This window comes from Falco biarmicus, chromosome 4, assembly GCF_023638135.1.
Source record: "Falco biarmicus isolate bFalBia1 chromosome 4, bFalBia1.pri, whole genome shotgun sequence".
Lineage (NCBI taxonomy): Eukaryota > Metazoa > Chordata > Aves > Falconiformes > Falconidae > Falco > Falco biarmicus.
Genome location: NC_079291.1, coordinates 65,746,791 through 65,764,097, shown reverse-complemented (window position 1 = coordinate 65,764,097; position 17,307 = coordinate 65,746,791). Strand labels below are relative to the sequence as shown.

At 51.8% G+C, this 17,307-nt stretch overlaps 2 protein-coding genes across 16 annotated transcripts in view; both read right to left on the bottom strand.

The window, feature by feature from the left end:
- Window positions 1-4,262: 4,262 nt before the first annotated feature.
- On the bottom strand, window positions 4,263-6,892 carry LOC130149074 (cytochrome b-c1 complex subunit 10). The gene is made up of 3 exons (XM_056338347.1): window positions 6,789-6,892; window positions 5,963-6,097; window positions 4,263-4,534 (listed from the first exon to the last, which is right to left on the bottom strand). The coding sequence occupies exons 1-2, from the start codon at window positions 6,836-6,838 to the stop codon at window positions 5,977-5,979; spliced, it is 171 nt and encodes a 56-aa protein (XP_056194322.1). The 5' UTR covers window positions 6,839-6,892; the 3' UTR covers window positions 4,263-4,534; window positions 5,963-5,976.
- Window positions 6,893-9,462: 2,570 nt separating this feature from the next.
- The window catches only part of TCF3 (transcription factor 3), an 80,198-nt gene continuing 72,353 nt past the window's right edge, over window positions 9,463-17,307 (bottom strand). For all 15 annotated transcript variants that reach the window (XM_056338323.1, XM_056338325.1, XM_056338324.1 and 12 more), the window contains exon 20: window positions 9,463-16,988. The gene's annotated coding sequence lies outside the window, so the exon portion shown is untranslated. The remainder of the gene's footprint in view (window positions 16,989-17,307) is intronic.

Here is a 17,307-nt window from a genome sequence, read left to right as displayed (position 1 = left end):
TTGGTGTATTTACTTGTTCGGGTTTATTTTTTTCTTTAAAACAGGGCTTGCTCATTTGTCCCAAGCTCCAAAATTTGGAAAACAGCAGGGAGTGCGAGGAAAGATACGCCAACGTGTCGTGGGTGGGAGAAAACCCAGAGCCCCCACGCACAGGGTGCAAGTTGGACAGACTCTGGGGTGCAAATTGAAAACTACTTCCAAGAGCTGGGTGCGCCTGTAGGTGCTGGGTTACATTTGCTTTGTACAGGAAGATTTTTATATTTAAGATATGGGATGGTGGGAATTTTGTCTTTAATTTAATCAATACAGTTTTCTGTTGCCCTGAAGGCACTCCATCTCTCTCGCTTGTTTTCTGTTTTGGTTTTGATGGTTTGTGTTTAACTTGGTCTCCTGGGCTCACACTTATGAAATACTTTGCTCTGCTACCACTGTTATATCCTGCAATCTCGAACACACAGGTCAGAAAAGTTCCAATTGCCAGTATTGCTCAAAAGCACATTATTTTTTGTAAATCCACTTTCCCTTTTTGTAAAACCAAAAAACCACACACACACACCCCCAAAAAAACCCCCAAAACCAACACCTTGTAACCCAGCCAAACTCATACTATTTTAGCCAAAAACTTCTAGTGAAATACAGCTTGATTAAAAATGAGCCTCTAAAGGCAAAGCGAGGCAGAGAGGGATGCAGTTAGCTCTTGTTGAGCACAGCAAACAGCCAAACTGGGCGCAGACCTCAGTAAGGACGAGACTGCAGCACCCCCCACATGCTGCGGGGTTCCCCTCAATCCCACTGGCAACTACACCTGGGAGCAAAAGCAGAAGCAGAGTCCTGCCCATATCTCACCCCCCTGCTCCAAGCCACCAGGGATGGAAACCTGGTAGCCCTCTCTTTCACACGAACCACTATTTTCTTTTTAATCCTCTTTTGCTAAATAAAAATTAAAGCCCCCAAAAAGAGCAAACCTTTCACTAAGAAATGAGATCGTGCAAGACACCATTCACGTTGGGATGCTGCATTCTGAGAAAGACAGGGAGTGACTGGAAGCAAGCCAAGAGGAGAGTGATGAAAATCATCGGCTGTCTACAAAATTACCTGTGATGGAAAAGGGTTGTTTAGTCTCAAGAAAACAGCTGAGATCTCATAATAGCCTTCAAATACATAAAAGGGAAAGAATTACTGGGCTTGTATTGCAGGAGGGGAGGCGAATTTCTTTTTTTCCAGACATATGAACTGAGAAGTCAAGCACAGAAACAGATGATGTAGAGGGACCGTGAAATGTGCCTCAATGGCAGAATAATAAGAATAAACTGGAAAAGCTGGGGAGCGGATCCCGTTGTGGGGTAGGAATGGAGAAGGTGACCTCTTAAACATCCACTGAACCTCAAGCTCAGGGTAGCAGGAGTTCGAAAATCAGTTTTCACTGATAATTGGCTCAGCAACAGCTTATAGAAGGAAAACATTTACTCGCCTACGACCACATGAAATGTTTGAGTAGGAACTCTCCCTTGAGCCCAAGGTACAGACACAAAGGTACTTGCAGACACTGCCACCAGCTGAAAGCGCATACAGCTGCCAGAAAGCCCAAGTTGTTCCAGAACTAGTAGATAATCCAAAAATCACCCAGGTCAGTTGTCGTCAGCCATGGAAGCATGCCACAGGATATCCTGACAGGAGAAACACCCCAATTTAGCCCTGCAGGTAACCAGCTGAAAGCTTCCCACTCCGCAGCCACATATCCCAGGCCCAAGAGAGGAGCCTATTCCAGAGCAGGATTCACTGGGGAGTTCCCAACCTACCAGCCCCTGGAGAGGGGCATAATCTGAGGCTGGTCCAGGAGAAGAGACAGACAAGGGCTGAATGTAGCAGATGGACAGTGCTGAGGTGGTTGCAATGACAACTGCCCTGTCCCATCTCCACTCATACCCCTCCTGATGAAAGTACAGTGGAGGTACCAGCATGGACAGATGCCCCAGAACGGCAGGCAGGAATGCGAGCTTTCCTTTTCTTGGAGTTGGGTTTGAAGTTACATCGTTAACCCAGAGTTGAAGATGCTTTTTGATTTCTGCAAATCCAAAGCCCTGTGAGCTCAGCTGCCACTGTGCCCTCCAGTGGAACTCGCCAGGTTTTGCAGGAGAAGCTTCTCTGTCGGGTCATTGTCTTTTAACAAATGTATGTGACATTTGGTTAGCTCATTCTGAAAAATATTTAACTGTCAGAAAAGAGGCAATGCTACAATATTAAAAATGAGAAAGATCACTCATGATGCTTGAACAGTAGTTATCTGAATTTTAACAGAAATTTGCCCAAGAATGCACAAGATACTTGTAATAGCATATTTCTGAAGTGTGCTTGGTCTTGTGGAAGGAGAAATACTAGAAATTAAATCAGTTATACACTAATCCTAGCGTTAGAGACAAAGCTATCATTTGAAATGCTGCAGAAAACACAAGCAGCTAAACAATCGCCAAAGGGCAAACAAATCTAAAGCCTGTACGGTTCTTGCAGTGCCTGCCTGTGCAGGTTGGTATTTTAGGCATGTTTTTCTCCTTTAAGTATCTTCTAATCTTATCTGCCGTGCACGATGTTATCGCTGGGGCTTCACTAAAGGTAACTCTCACTAACGAGGACTGCAGCCAGATGAGATCAGGGTCCCTAGAGGAACAGGCAACACAGACAGACCCTCGGCTCAAGGCCTGAAAAGCTCTCAGCCATGCGAGCAGAGAGGCTCTCCCACCCCACAGGAACAAGCCAAAACTAGGTCATTTCTAAAGGCAGCAGCATATTATGCCCATCCTGTCTAGACATGTTAAACAGGAAAGTAAGAGCAGAGACTCTAATTGTTCGATTCTGAACTCGCAACCCTGATGACATGCAAGCGCAAGCTAATATAATGACCACTTCCAAGGCGTACTTTGGCTGAAAATGGATCAATATCGCTATAAATAGCGTAAGGCTGTTGCTGTCAAGCATTGCCACCGAGAAAAACTTCCTGGGAGTCAGCCAGGAGTTCAGGACCACTGCTGCAGCAGGGCAGTGGGACAGCCTGAGGAAATGGCACGCTTATCCCATTCAGCCATAAGCTTTTGTCCCATCTTATGGGACACAGCAGGGCAGCAAGGTGAGTTTTGCACGTGAAAATTATATTCCCTGCCCTCCCCAATTAATTATTGGTGGTGCTGTTGAAGCAATGCTAAAGAAATTATTTTGCTAAAAAGTAGTTCAAGCATCCTGCACAGTGCCACTGTTTAGGCAGGTTTTACAAGAGTTTTCCATGAGTTTTCCATAGAAACATCACTCAGAAACCTTCAGCCCTGAAGGTGACACCCGAGCACCACAGCTGCTACAACTGAGATTTTTCCCTAAAGAGATTCAAACCTTTTATTACAACCAGAAAATTATAACAAGGTGAAGTTTGGCACTAAACAGAGAGAAAACAAGTGATCCTGTTCTTACACAGAGAGAGGTTTATTTGCAAATTCTGGTCTTTGCAGAAAGGGATGCACCCTCCCCCCTAAATCCAAGTAATCTGCCGTGACTTAGATGCAGAGACCAGATCAAAAATAATCCTTGTACTTCCTTTTCCTAACAGCTAAAAACTTTTTCATCTAAAGGGTATTGGTAGTGGGTTGTTTCATCACCAATTTACGTTGGCAAATATAACTACACCTATAAAGTATTGATACATACTCTTTTCCTACTCAAAACCCACATTAAGAAAGTAACTGAGCAGCTCTCTAAACCACTGGTTTTCACCCTGGTAGACAGAAAACCTCCCAGGGTTTGCAGACTGCCTTCCTTGAGCCCTAGATTAAGTCAGAAAAGCTAGCCATTCTTCAGACAGCGCACACTGCTTTAAAATGGTGTGTACCCATTCAGACAGTTTACGCGGTCCACAGATTGATGTTAAAAAGAAACAAACCTCAGGAATGTGCATTACCACGAAATTCCGCGATACTGGTTGCACACTTGAGCCCACAGTTGCTACCGATCTAGGAACGATTAGCTTAAAATCAACACGTCCCCAAGAACAGATGAAGAACTACAGCAGTATTAACAGCGATGAGCAACAAGGATCTGAGGACAAACAAAAGGCTCATCAAATCCAGCAGCCACTGGCTGATGCCTGAGAAACCTGCCCAGGAAGACGCAAACACGCAGCAGGCCTTCCTTCAGGCACACATCCAAAAAAAGACATAACCCAAACCAGGAGTCTAGTCTAAAGAATGTGAACTACGAAGGTAACACAAAAAACCCCAAAATATCATTGACTTGGTTTATTTTGTACATCAGGTTTATAAGTAACTCCCATTAGGACAAAGATCTGCTGTGAAAGTGATCAGAGGAAAAAAGTACTAGACAGGCTGGTCAGTAAAATTAAATTCGTTCACAATCAAGCGGTCACAGCTGTTCATGGGAGAGAGGGGGACACCACAACCTGTTGCAGAATCTGTACTGGGCATTTCAAGTTCACCTCAAAGCAGGATCTCAGCGGACGGATGGCTCCAAAACATTCTATCCAGCAATAAATTTCCTACAATAAACACAAAGCAATCATTAAGCAGTGCTTCCTGCAAAGTGCTACAGCAGCCAACACTAACAGGCAGATTTCAAAAGCCTCCAGTATCCAGGCAAGAAGTTTCTGTGACAGAAGCTAGTACAGGCGCAGCAGAACGCGGGCATGCAGGCCCATAGTCTCTTTGGAAGAAATCACAGGCCACCAAAGAAACATCCTTTTTCTCTACGCCTCTTCCCAGATGATTTATGCACAATGACACAACAAAGCTCTTGCTTCAAAACACAGAACACAAGCTGTGCTCTCAGGAATGTATCCCTGATCCAACTTACTACTGGCTAAGACAATTTTTAAGTACAGAAAGCCCTTACTAGAGAATTTAATTGCCTCTACATAACTCAAAAGCTTTTCCACTGACTGGTCTGTAAACATCTACAGTCATTCCAGATGCTACAAGTGCAGCTGACTTTCACAAAAGGTTTCTTTCATCCTTTGGTTACACAAATGATCTGTGTGATATGTATTTTGAAAATGGGGAAGACACAGTAAATTGTTTAAACTGCAGCAAGTATCTCTGGAAAAAGAGACTTACAAAAGTACTAACAATTTGCTCTGTGACTTCCAGACACACTAATTTCCCTATAAAATCCCGTGTAGCTTGAAGGCGAGTATCTTACTTTATCAGCATTTAAATGTAACTGTTATTCTGACCAGAAAAAACAAGTATTGAAATGTATGCAGTTTCCTCCGGACCTTTTACCCATCAGCAGCCTTTAATGCAAAGCAAAAATCTTCCAAACTGCCTTCTATCTGTGGCAAGGAATAAAAAAGTTTTAAGCCTGCCTACCACACAGATACGCATTTAGAAGCCCAGCAAGGTATTGTCCAACAGCTGCTCTAGCTCTGTGGATGGTCAGTCTTATAGAAGATTCAGAACAGCACATTTCATATGCAATTAAAGAAGGGGGAAAAAAAACTGTGAGAAAGCCAATTTTCCAATTAATTTGTGGTACACAGCAACCAGCTCTGAACGTTCAACTTTTGATAACAGTTACAAAGAACAGAAAGGAGTCTGAATTTGCCTAGCAACAAAACTAGTCATGAGCTTGAAGCTGTTCTACCTAGGAACGGAAGGGAACAGAAGTAAACAGACCGGCCAAGTTCCAAATTACTGCAGAACACCTGATTTAACTTCAAGAACCTATTAAAGTGGTGAAAAATCCATTGCTTGCAAAATAATCACTTGAAAAACATATTCTTGCATCCTCCTGGTGCTCTGTAAGGCCAGATGAAAAAAAAACGACAAAACAAATCCCTAAAAAATGCCCTGAACAATCAAACTGAGCAGGTCTGGTTTGGACCAACAATAAGATTGTGCCCTGGCCAAAGAGGACACATTAATGTCATGCTACCGCTTAAGCAAAGAGATGCACAAACAAAACTTACCATTAGAGGGAAGCTTAGTCTTCAGTTTTAAACTTGCCACTGATGTAGGGAACATACTGAAGAACCAGCTTCCAGTCTGTGAACCATATTAAACCAGTACCAGCTACACCACCCCATGTAATGAGGGTGGGAGTCCTAAAAAGAGAGAGACACACACACGTGCAGGTAAACGACATTAATTCTCCACTGGGAAAGGTTGGGCAAGTGCTGAAGGAGGTACCGGGGAAAGTCATTGCCATCGAGAAAAATGCCCGGCAGATGTCTTGAATCTCACACAGAGAAAAGTATTAGTGCCCAGAGTGGTCAAGACACTTAACAGGAAGAGGCTAATATGCTTTTATTTAAAAGGGCATTGCCAAGGTAAGAAAAGACACTTATTTAACTATCCCACTGTGACAGCCCGTGTCCCCTCACTCGGCCTGCAGGCTGCCCTGGCCTGCCACACTCAAGCAGCCGGAGCACGGGGGAGGACCCCTGCGGCCCCCCCCCCCCAGCCCGGGGCCAGCGGCCCTCACGGGGACACGGGTGGGGGGGCACCAGCCGCAGGGGGTGGCAAGGAGCTCGGGATGTCCCTTCAGTGCGCGGGGGGCTGGGGACAGGGCAGGGGGAGACGGACAGCTCCGGGGAGGGGGGGGGGCTCGGAGACAACACGACAGCGCCGGGCGGGGGGGGGGGGGGGGCCGACACACGACACGACAGCAGCACCGGGCGGGGAAGTGGGGACGCGACGACACACACGACACAGCGCGGGCTGCAGGCCGCGGCCGGGGGAGGGGACGGGACAGCGCAGGCCGCAGCGGGGGGCGCAGCCCGGCCCGGGCCTCACCAGTTCTGCAGCAGCTGCACGTAGCGCGGCCCCACCAGCTTGCTCAGCATCCCGCCGCCCTCAAAGTCACCCCCGCTGCGCACGCGCGGCCGCGCCGCCGCGCCTCGAAGGACCCCGGGAGCTGGGCCGGGTGCCCGCGGCGCTGCCTGAGCCGGGCGGCGTTGCCATGGCAACGGCCCCGCCCGCGCCTCGGCCCGCAGGCGTGCGGCCCCGGCCGGAGCCGGGACAGGCTGTCCCCATGGTGGAGAGGGGACATGAACCTTCAGACGGGCTGTCCCCGTGCTGGAGGGGGGACAGGAACCCTCAGAGAGGCTGTCCCCATGGTGGTGGGGTGACAGGAGCCTTCAGACGGGCTGTCCCTACACTGAAGAGGGGACATGAACCTTCAGACAGGCTGTCCCCATGGTGGTGGGGGGACAGGAGCCCTCAGACAAGCTGTCCACATGGTGGAGGGGGGACAGGAGCCCAGAGGGTGGGACTGGCCCCGCATGGCACTGGGGCTGCCCCTCATCCCCCACGCTGAGCCCCCCAGTATCTCTGCAAACCCTCCCGGCTGCGGCCCAGCCTCTCCCAGCAGGGCCGGGGGTTTTGAGCCAGCTTTTTCAGCAGAGGGTCCTAAACCCACCACCAATCCCACAACATTCCCCAGGCCTCGCTCCGGGGCCACTCAGCCCCTCGTGAACCTCCAGAAAATCCCGGGGGACACGGGATCCTGCAGCGCTGGGCTGCCTGCGGCTGGGCTGCCACTGCCACCGAGGTGCAAGGGAGGGTGAATGATGAATGATGTATCACTTATCTATAGGATGATGTACTTACGTTTATCTGAAAGTTGGGAAACATCCAAGGGCCCTTCTTGCTAACATGAGGGATGTACTAATTGCTAAGTCCTTGGATTTGTCACCTTTAAAAAGGCTATCTGGTCCTAAGTTCCTGTTGTTTATACAACGTGGCAAAGACAAGGAATTAAATCATGGTCACTAGTTTAGTGAGATATGTAAATGACTTCCTGGAATTGTAATGAATATGTAAATGAATTCATGGGAAATTAATGAATATGTATGAGTTGCTTGTATAAAGAGGGGACTGAAAAATCCCCTTGGGGTGCATGACTTTGGTGGAGCGATCCCCCATGCACCCAGCGCTGCCGAATAAAGATAACCTCCGCTCACTCGAATATTGCTAATTGATTCTTTAAATCAAGGCAGCGAAGGCGAAGAGGATGAGGGTCAGCCCAGACCAGGAGACACAGAATCGAAAGGACCCTCATTCCATGAACTCGGTGCAGCTCGGGAAGGGCAGTGCCCAGCCTCAGAGCTGCTCGCTGCCAAGAGAAGGGCAGCCAGGGTTTAGGGAGATTCAACTGGTGGCCAGAGCCACTGCCCAGTTATTGGACTGGTTTTCCAGCTCAGCCCTATGCTGACAAGTCCCAAGTTGCAGCAGCACAGGCAACAAAAGGGAGAAAGGAGGGATGCTCCCAGGCAGCATCTCCTCTTCAGAACCAGGGTCTCCCAGAGGATCCGCGAGGGCTCGGTGCTCCTGGATGCAGCTCTGGTTCCCCCCGAAAGTTTGTCTCTAACGCACTGAGCGAGCTGCTGGTGGAGGGCTAACCCAGCCACCACGAGGGCTGATGCTATGATGATTTGGGGGGGAATACCTGCCGATGAGGGGGGCAACACCTGCGCGGTGAAGCTTGGAGGCTGAGAGCAGGGAGAGCCTGGCCGGGCAGCACAGCGCAGCAGTGGTTTGAAGATGCTGTGGCCGAGGCTGAGCCCTCGGCAGAGGGTGATGGCGAGAGATCCCACATGATTCAGCCCCACAACAGTGGTGTGAAGATGCTGTGGCCGAGGCTGAGCCCTCGGCAGAAGGTGATGGAGAGAGACCCCACATGATTCAGCCCCACAGCAGTGGTTTGAAGATGCTGTGGCCAGGGCTGAGCCCTTGGCAGAAGGTGATGGAGATCCCACATGATTCATCCCCGCCATGGCAGAGCCTCCCCCCATGGATGAGTCTGGGAGGGTGAGCACCTACGAGGCTGGGCTGTCTCCTGGTACTGGATCCAGCCCCTTCTTGCAAGGTTTAAACCCTCGTCAATGCTCTGCCACGTTGTCTCCCGCATTACCAGTCTGTGCTGGGCTCCTGGTACAGGCTGGGTGAGTTTGACCCGATTTCCAAATTGCGCCCTGCCAGTACCACCCTCACTGGATGCTGCCCAAGCCGCCGTGCTGCAACACCCCCTCCTTCCAGCCAGGCAGAGGCCGCACTCTCAACGCACATTTTTCCAGCAATAAAAATTAAGAAGAGATCCCTGCCACGTGTAACCCGGGCTAAAAGGCACCCTGCCCCACGAGAGCAGCACCCAGAGGCAGTAAAGGACCCCACTGAGCACAGCAGGGGTAAGTGCCCAAATCCCACGGTGATGGGCAGCGCGCTGGAGACCCTCACCAGAGGCCACGTGCAGGGGGGTCAGAAGCACTCGCAGTGCACGAGTTCATGGTTTTGGGTGGGCAAGACCTGTGCCCAGAGCACAGGAGCAGCGAGAGTGGACAGTGTCGGAAAACCTGTCTCGTCGTTGTTTTTTTTTTTTTTTTTTTTTAGTACAAGGTAAAACCTTTATTACAACTTTTCATTCATAGGTATACAACATCTGAAAAACAGATATGGGGAAAAAAAGTAATATTGTTATAAAATGTCACATTTATTGCTACATTACTGTTATATACAGGACAGTTCTCAAAATCTACTTTAAAAAAGTTAGGATTATTTAAAAATTCCAAATAATCCAGCCAGCTGTTTTGACACTTGTATAAAATTATTTAAAAAAATGAAAACAATTCATATCTTGAGGCACTCAGAAACACAATTTTATCCCCCAATTGTGATTCATTTCAAAGAACAACACATTTCCCCACCCCCAAATACTTTATTTTTTTAATGTTTTTTTTTTGCTGGGTTAGGCATATATATATATATATTTACTATATATATAGTTCAAAACTATAATGTGTATCTGATTTAAGAACAAGGATTTCAGCCACTTAAGTACATCTGGATTTACAGGTAGGCAGCATAAACATCAAAAGCAAGGACCATTTTTTTAAAGGCCAAAAACCCAAACCCAAAAACAACCCAAAACTTTCTACGGGGTTAAAAATAAACTTCCGCAGGCATCTCCCATCTGCTCTCCCACCCCCCGCCCCGTCCTACAAAAATATATAGAAAGAGCAACCCAGTAACACTTTGTTTCCCCAACAAGCTGGAGCCCTCCATAAAAATGGGTCATTTCTGCAGACCACGAGGTCCAAGCATGTGGTTGGGGTCATCCCTGCTCCGCTTCACCAGGTGCCTCTTTCTCCTCTCCCGACACATTAAGCACCGCCGGTTGGAGGGTGCACGGCTTCCCACAGCTACCTCCCTCCCCAAGAGGCCCCGTGTTACCAGGTTTCCTCAAAAAAGCTGGTGGGTTTCAAGTGATTTGGGAAGACGTGGCACCAGGAAGGGGGAATCGCGGCGTTCCCAGCTCGCTGCTGCAGGGAGCTCCACGGTCCCCCCGGGCACAGCCCAGGGATGTGGGGCTCTGGGATGCTCTTCAGCAAAGGACACCCCATTTTGAAGCACAAACTCCTCTGCACTCCCGTACTGGTGCCGGCAGCTGCGCTGTGCCAAGAAACGGGGCACAAATTTTATTCCGTGGTGGGTGCTTGGCTGGACCGGGGTGGGTATTGCAAGACCTGAGGAGCAAGAGGCGTACAAAAGCAAGAGGAATAGAAATACCAGCACAGAGGCCCATGGCAGGGCTGCCTCTTGCCCCTGAGGGTGGGATGCAGGATGGACGCAGAAGGTCCAGCAGAAAGGACACCTGCAGCCTGCACCCCCCTCCTGCCCAGAGCCCACCTCCACGCTCGGCTCACGCGGGAGTCCCGCAGGTAAAGGCACTGCAGCTGCTGGCTCCCCAGAGGGGGGGCATCACCCTGAAGATCATTGAACCTCTGCACCGAGCACCCTGTTCCCCCCCCGCCTGCCCCAAGGACAGCTGTGCCGCAGGACTGACCCGCAGTGTCCACCTCCCAAACCCTCCCACCTCCGGGCAGCTGGTGGCAAGGCTCTGCCCCAGCCACGAAGAAACCCACGGTGGTTGCATGAGAAGGAAAATGGCTCAGAGGTGCTGGAGAGACTGGGGAGCACAGGAGGAAGGGAAACACACCGTCAGGCTTGAGGCAGCTGAAGGAAGGGCAGCCAAGCCAAGCCTGAGGCTTAGGCATAAGCAAAACAGTCCACAGAACCCGGGAGCAACAAGGTGGGACACAGCATCTCCGTTCAGGGGTGCTGGGTGAGATGAAGGGTGCTGGCAGCGAGCCACCAAGCGTTGAGCAGAAGGCACAGGAGGGTGAAGGGTGCATGGAGGAGCCCTAGGACCAGGCCTTGCCTTCTCCAATTCAGTGCTCAGCTCCTGCAGCATGAGCTGGAAGGAGTGTTCCCACCATCTCAGCCCTCGTCCACCCCACCACCCGCCCAGCTCCAGGGCACAAGTCTTGAAATGCTTTCAGAGCTGCTAGAAATCAAGCTGGACCCTGAGAGCAGCAGGCAGTGGGAACTTGTCATGGGCAAGAGCACAGAGAATGGGATGGGATGGGATCTGGAGAGTCCCAGGGGAGAGGAGAGGGGGTTGCATAGGATTTAACAGGGTAAAGAACTTGTGCAAGCTTGTGATATGGAAAGCAGGTCTTGCTATTGCTGGTGTCGAGCAGGAACAGGGGAATCCAGCGGCCACAGCTGGCTCCAGGTTAGCCAGCGCTGCACCTCGGGGGCTGATGGCTTGCCCTGGCCCAACTCCAGTGCCAGCTTTGCCTCACCTCCCCATTCTCAGCTCTTTGCTCAAACCCCACACCAGGGGCTCGCTTTAACTGGAGCTGGCCCAGTCACCAGCACAGCACACAACAGGGCCACAGGCACTGGAGCTGGCAGCCTCCCCATGGCACCAAAGCTCAGGGGTGCAGGGGACTGGGGGCTTCAGAAGCCTCCTGTCTCTCAAGGGCCTCCTGCCTGCCCACGGGGAGGATGCGCTGAAGCACGCTGCAAGCGTCCAGGGCCCAAAGGCTCTGCTGGCTTCACTGGGTACACGCATGAGACACAAAGGACCTTTGAGAGCGGCTTCTGCACTGAACCTGAAATTGTAGACTCCTGGGGAAATCCCAGCCTGCTTCTGCCCTTCCTGCTCAACTGCTACCAGGCAGAGAGTGCAAAACCTCTAGGAAACGGGCTCATCACCGACAGAGGGGCTAGGGGGGAAACCGGCTCGCTGAAGCCACAGCCGGGGAGGTTTCACATCGTGCTTCTGCACTTCGCTGCTGGAGACGGCAAAAACCCCAACTGCAAAGCATCCAGATCCCTGGCCCTGGCGCGACGGCGCACAGGGATGGGGCAGCAAGTCAACCCCACCATGGGGGGCTGGCAGGGACCTGCCCCCCAACAGCCAGATCAACTGCCCCGACGCCTGCAAACCGTCTGCCCAGCCACTGCTGCACCCCTTGCTCCCAGGCTGCCGCTCAGCACAGGCAGGAGGGGCACAGACTGGGACCCTGATGTCCCAGGTCCTGTCCCTCCTGCCAGCACACCTCCAGAGGACACCAGCGCGAGCCGTACAAGCAGAGAGCCCGAGGAAATGTTGGCAAAGAGCTGGAGCTGAACTCAAGCCAGTAGGTCTGACTAGTGGGTCGCAGGCAGGGGAGCAACTGCCAAAGCAGGGGGTTAGCTGGAATTTTGCTCCCCAGGGGCGCTGGCAGCGGGAGCAGGCAGACTGCCACCGCCTCCCGACAATGCCGAGCGCGGCCGGTACGAGACCATAAAGGTGCAGTCTCTGGGAGGCTGCAGCTGTTTTGCTCTGGGGCAAAAGCAGGTGAAGAAGGGGGGGGGGGAAAAAACCCGAACAAAAATCTGCAATTTTTACTGTTAATAAACTGGATTCCAGACACTCCCCAGCACCTGGTGGCATGCAGAGCTCTCGGGTAGGATGTGCAGGGAGACAGGGAGCAGCTCGGGAGGGGGGAAAGAGGAGGTCCCTTGCACCACAGACCCCAGTTCTGCTGTTTGACCACGATGCAGCTCAGCTACTGCAGCCTGGGAAAGGAGAAACAGGACAATGCACTCAGGGGAAGGCGGCCCCTCTGCCAATTCTCTCTCTGATGAAGGACCCTTTGTGGAGGCTCTGTGGCCCCCAGCGACGAGGGGCGCACAGCCCAGGAGGCCCCACGCATGCAAGGCTGAGAGAGGAAGCAGAAAGCTGAATGCCACCCCGCAGCACGTCACCCAGCCGCGACACCTCTCTTTGCAGAAGCACTGGTGCAAGGGACACAAGAGAAGCGGTTTGGAGAGAAAAGTGATCCTTAAGATTGCAGGGCTGAATGTCAGCAGAGCCGGGGGCTGGGGAGGGCGCAGACCCTGGCCCCCCCTGACCGTGACACCTGAAGAGGAGAGTTTCATTGCAACAGGCTGGTATTTCAGGGTGGTATTTTGGGACAGCACCTGACTGATCATTTTCAGAAAAGCCACTTTCCCTAGCAGGTTACAGGCACCACATTCACACTGCGCCAAACACACTGGGCAAGCCAAAGTTATTTTTTTCCTTGCTGCACTCCAAAATTGCTCCCTGTGCACCTGGAGAGCAGAGATGCCACCGAGGCACCCACAGCAAGCACGACAGCACCCAAAGCACCCTGTGGCATGGAGGCAGCTCCCGGGCACAGCACCACCAGCCCCTGACATCACACTTCCCTGCTGGAGGATCTAAGATCTCCTCCAAACCCTGGCACTGGGGCTTTAAGCTCAAGGACCTTCATCCAAGCCTCGCCACAGAAGTCAGCTGGTTTTGTTGTCGAGTAAACAGCACCTAAATCACCTCAATGCAGATGAAAAGCCCCATCTCTGTTGCAAAGCCTGGTGGCTTGGGGATGACGGGAAAGGCTGCATCTCATCAGGAGTCGCCCCTGGCCTGCAGAGCATCAGCCAGGACTCGGAAGGGATGAAGGAGTTCAGCAAAATTTTGAACAAATCATAAATCTTCTCAATTTTCCAATTTTGCTGACTTTCTGGACTTTTGTTGACTACAATCTCTTGTCTTTAAATCCAGTTGTACGACTGCTACTCAAATTCTTGTTGCAAAATGGAAGTGTTGGGGAAGCACTTTCAAATTTTTTTATACCATTTCAAGCTTGCCAGGGCTGGGACATTGCTCCATCCCTCCCTGGTCCTGGGGCAGCAGCACTGAGGCAGCAGAAAACCCCAAGCAGCGAGCGCCCTGCTGGGTCCAGCACCATCCTGCTGATGAAGCAGAAATGTTTGCGGGATGAAGCAGCCTCTTAAGGCTGCAGAGAGCAGCCGATGCGTCCCCAGTTCCTACCCCAGAGCATCAGTCGGGGCTGTCTGAGCATCTGGGCCCAGCTGGCAGGCTATGGAGGGGCACTGCCCCCCTCCCTGCGTGTTTTACCATCCCCGAAAACCAAACTCGCTCCAGCATCTGAAGCACGACCCAACCCAGCAGGATGCTTCAGGAAGACATGGCTTTTGCTGCAGGGGAGCTCCACAGGGGCAAGGCTGTCACACACGGTGGAAAACCTCATCCGTCTCACACTGCTCAGTGCTTAAGCAGGCAGAATAACCCAAGGGAGGGGAAGAGTGTCATAACCTGACGAGCTAATTAGGCTGAAATATGTCTGTTGACACAGGCAAGAAGAACACGTGTTCCTGGGCTGCAGGGACCACAGCCACTGACCTTTCCAAGCCTTTCTGGGGACAGAGCTGGAGCCTGCTGCGGTCTCAGGTCTCACCACACAGAAGCAATGGTGGGAGCGGTGGGCTGTGGGCAGGGAAAGCCAGAAGCACCCAAAAGCCTCAGAGCTACAGCTGGATGTTGCAGAGCCCCAGGGCAATGCCAGGGGCAGCAGGGAGAGATGGTCCCGTACAGCTCTGGCACTTGGAAGTGGCTCCTCTCTGAGATGCTACAGGGGCCGAGCCCACGGTACCCGGTGTAGGTGGGAGATGAGCGATGTCCTGAGCATTTCCCGCAGGCTTTGCTGGAGTACAAAGTATAGCTACAAGCACAGAGGAGCACCAGGAGGTTCTGCCGAAGCCTGAGGTTGCTAGGAAGTGCCACAGGACCTAATCCTGTTTGCCAGTCCTTCCCTTTCCCTGTGCCTAAACAACACAGCTTCCCCAGGAGCACAGGCCAGAGAAGCAGAGGGGGGAAATGGACCCTGCGGCTGGTGGTCTTGCCGTGCTCACCATCCCCACGTACCCCCAGGCCCGTACCTGTGCCCCACAAGCTATCCTGCCTGCCTGGGCTCTGCCAGGCAGCTCTGGGCAGCAGCCGGCCCCACATCGACAGCACCACTGACACCGCTGACATGGGATGTAACATCCCCTGTCCGCCGGCACAGCTCGGAAGAACCACAGACAAAATGTTTCGGAAGGGGAAGGAGAAGGAAGAAACAAGAATAAATTCCCAATGGACGCTTTTCTATTGCCAACTCCAGAATGGCTGCCGCAGCTCAGCACCACCAAGCACCTCTTTGTTTGATCCCACATCTCTGGGGCACCCTGCCTTGCGGTGGGGCTGCCAGGGGTCTTCCTCCCGCTGAGCACACTGGAGCGGTCTGGAGTGACTCTGGGAAGCCCTTGGAGCAAAGGGATCGTTGGCCCAGCTTGGCTGCTGGAGCATCTTCCACAGGATGGGCGCTCGCTGCTCCCCTCCTTTCCAGCACAGAGAGGGGAGCCCACGTTCAGGTGAGAGCGGCCACTCTGCGTCCCCACAGCATGCCAGGCAGCATGCCGAGCCCAGTTTGCCTCCAAGGACGCTTTGGAGATAGGACAGCGGGCGAAGGTGGCGTGCGACACCACCCCTCTCCCCAAGCCTGCAGCATCTTGCACTGCCGATGGTGGTGGCTCCAGTGCGGGGAGCAGCCGCGTCAAGACTGGGATCCTGCTGCCGGTGGCGGCTTGCTGAGGGCTGGAGCGAGCGCAGCAATGCCTCCCCTTCCCGCTGCCAGCATCTGCGGGTCCGTCTGCTGCAGGGGCAGGGGGCTTGGTGTCCTGCTGCTGCCTTTGCTTTGTCCGCCTCTGCCTCTTCCCACTCCTCCAGCTTTGTTCAGTTCCTCTTTGTTCAGTGCTGCCCTGACAGCGGCATTTGCTCTTGCGTGGGCAAGAGGTGCCTTCCTCCAGCCCCAGCTTTCCTCTTGCATCCGTGTGGCTTCGTTGCTTACCTTGGAAGCGCCCTAGTCCCTCGGTTCTCTTCCACCCCCCAAGGCCCACTCTCTCCCGGCAGTTCGTCCTCCCCATCACGATGCTCTGGGACAGCCGTGGGGCACCTCCTCTCCCAGGTGGGACCATGGCCTCCAGGATCCTCCGACAGTAAAGCAAATCTTGCAGAGACCCTCGATGGACCTCGGTCACCTCCCAGGGGGAGCGGGAGCACCGCTGAGGGATACTGCTGCTACTTGCTTTGCTGTTTAACTTCCTTTTCTCAAATCAGAAGCGGCCAAAGCAAAGAGATGGTGAATTCAGCACGAGTTTGTTTTTTTTATAATGGAAGGTACAAGCCAGGCAAGGAAGAACATCCCCTCGCTGTGGCTACATTCGCTTTTAGTGGCTTTCAGAGCCGAATCTGAGAATTCCTCTCTTTATATCCAGTCTCTCTTAATACAATTTTAATATTCTGGTTGATCCTAAAGATGCAACGTTAACTATAGAAACAGCAGCAGAAAAGCATGGGGTACAAGACATTTTTTTTATACAAAAAAAAATTCTTTTTGTTGCTTACAAAACATATGCAAAAGAAGCTAAAAAAAACCAAAAGGCATTGCTATTTGTTCTACATAAAAAATCTCATAACTAATGTTCTTTTTTTTTAAAAAAGAAATATCAAGCTTAGGCACAATTTTGCTGCTGGCTGCTTGTGAACAAGCCAAGAGAACACGCCACCCCCTCCTAACTGAGTGATATGTATTGACTGTTCTGCACTTTATACTTAAGGCAATTTTTTTTGTTTTCATTTTGTTTTTGACAAAGTGTTTTTTCCACCCCTTACGTCATGCCAGGATCCGTCCATGTGTGTCAGTATTAGCAGTACTAAAGTTTATGGTTCGAGAAGGTTGCAGGTCACACCGAGGGTTTTCTTCCTACAGATCTCCATATCCAGAGGAACAAGAAGATCTACAAATAAAAAAAACCAAAAGCCTGAAGTGAGAGAAACCCAAATGAGAATAAAACTTTGCTCCCTGCAAGGGTGGGGGGTGTCGCAAGCCCCAAGAAAGCCCCAAGGCTCGATGTGGCTGCAGCAGAGCCCAGACATGAGCTCGCTATTCTGCTGAGACAACAGCTTTGCCTTTTTTTTTTTCCAGGGCAGCCCCAGGCAGCCACCAGCACAGGGGATGTCAGGGGACCACAGCCCCTCCACGTGCCTGAGGGGGTCAGCCTCTGCCCCACCGCTGTGGGTCTGCTCAGTCCCTTGCTGACACCCCTGTCACAGCCC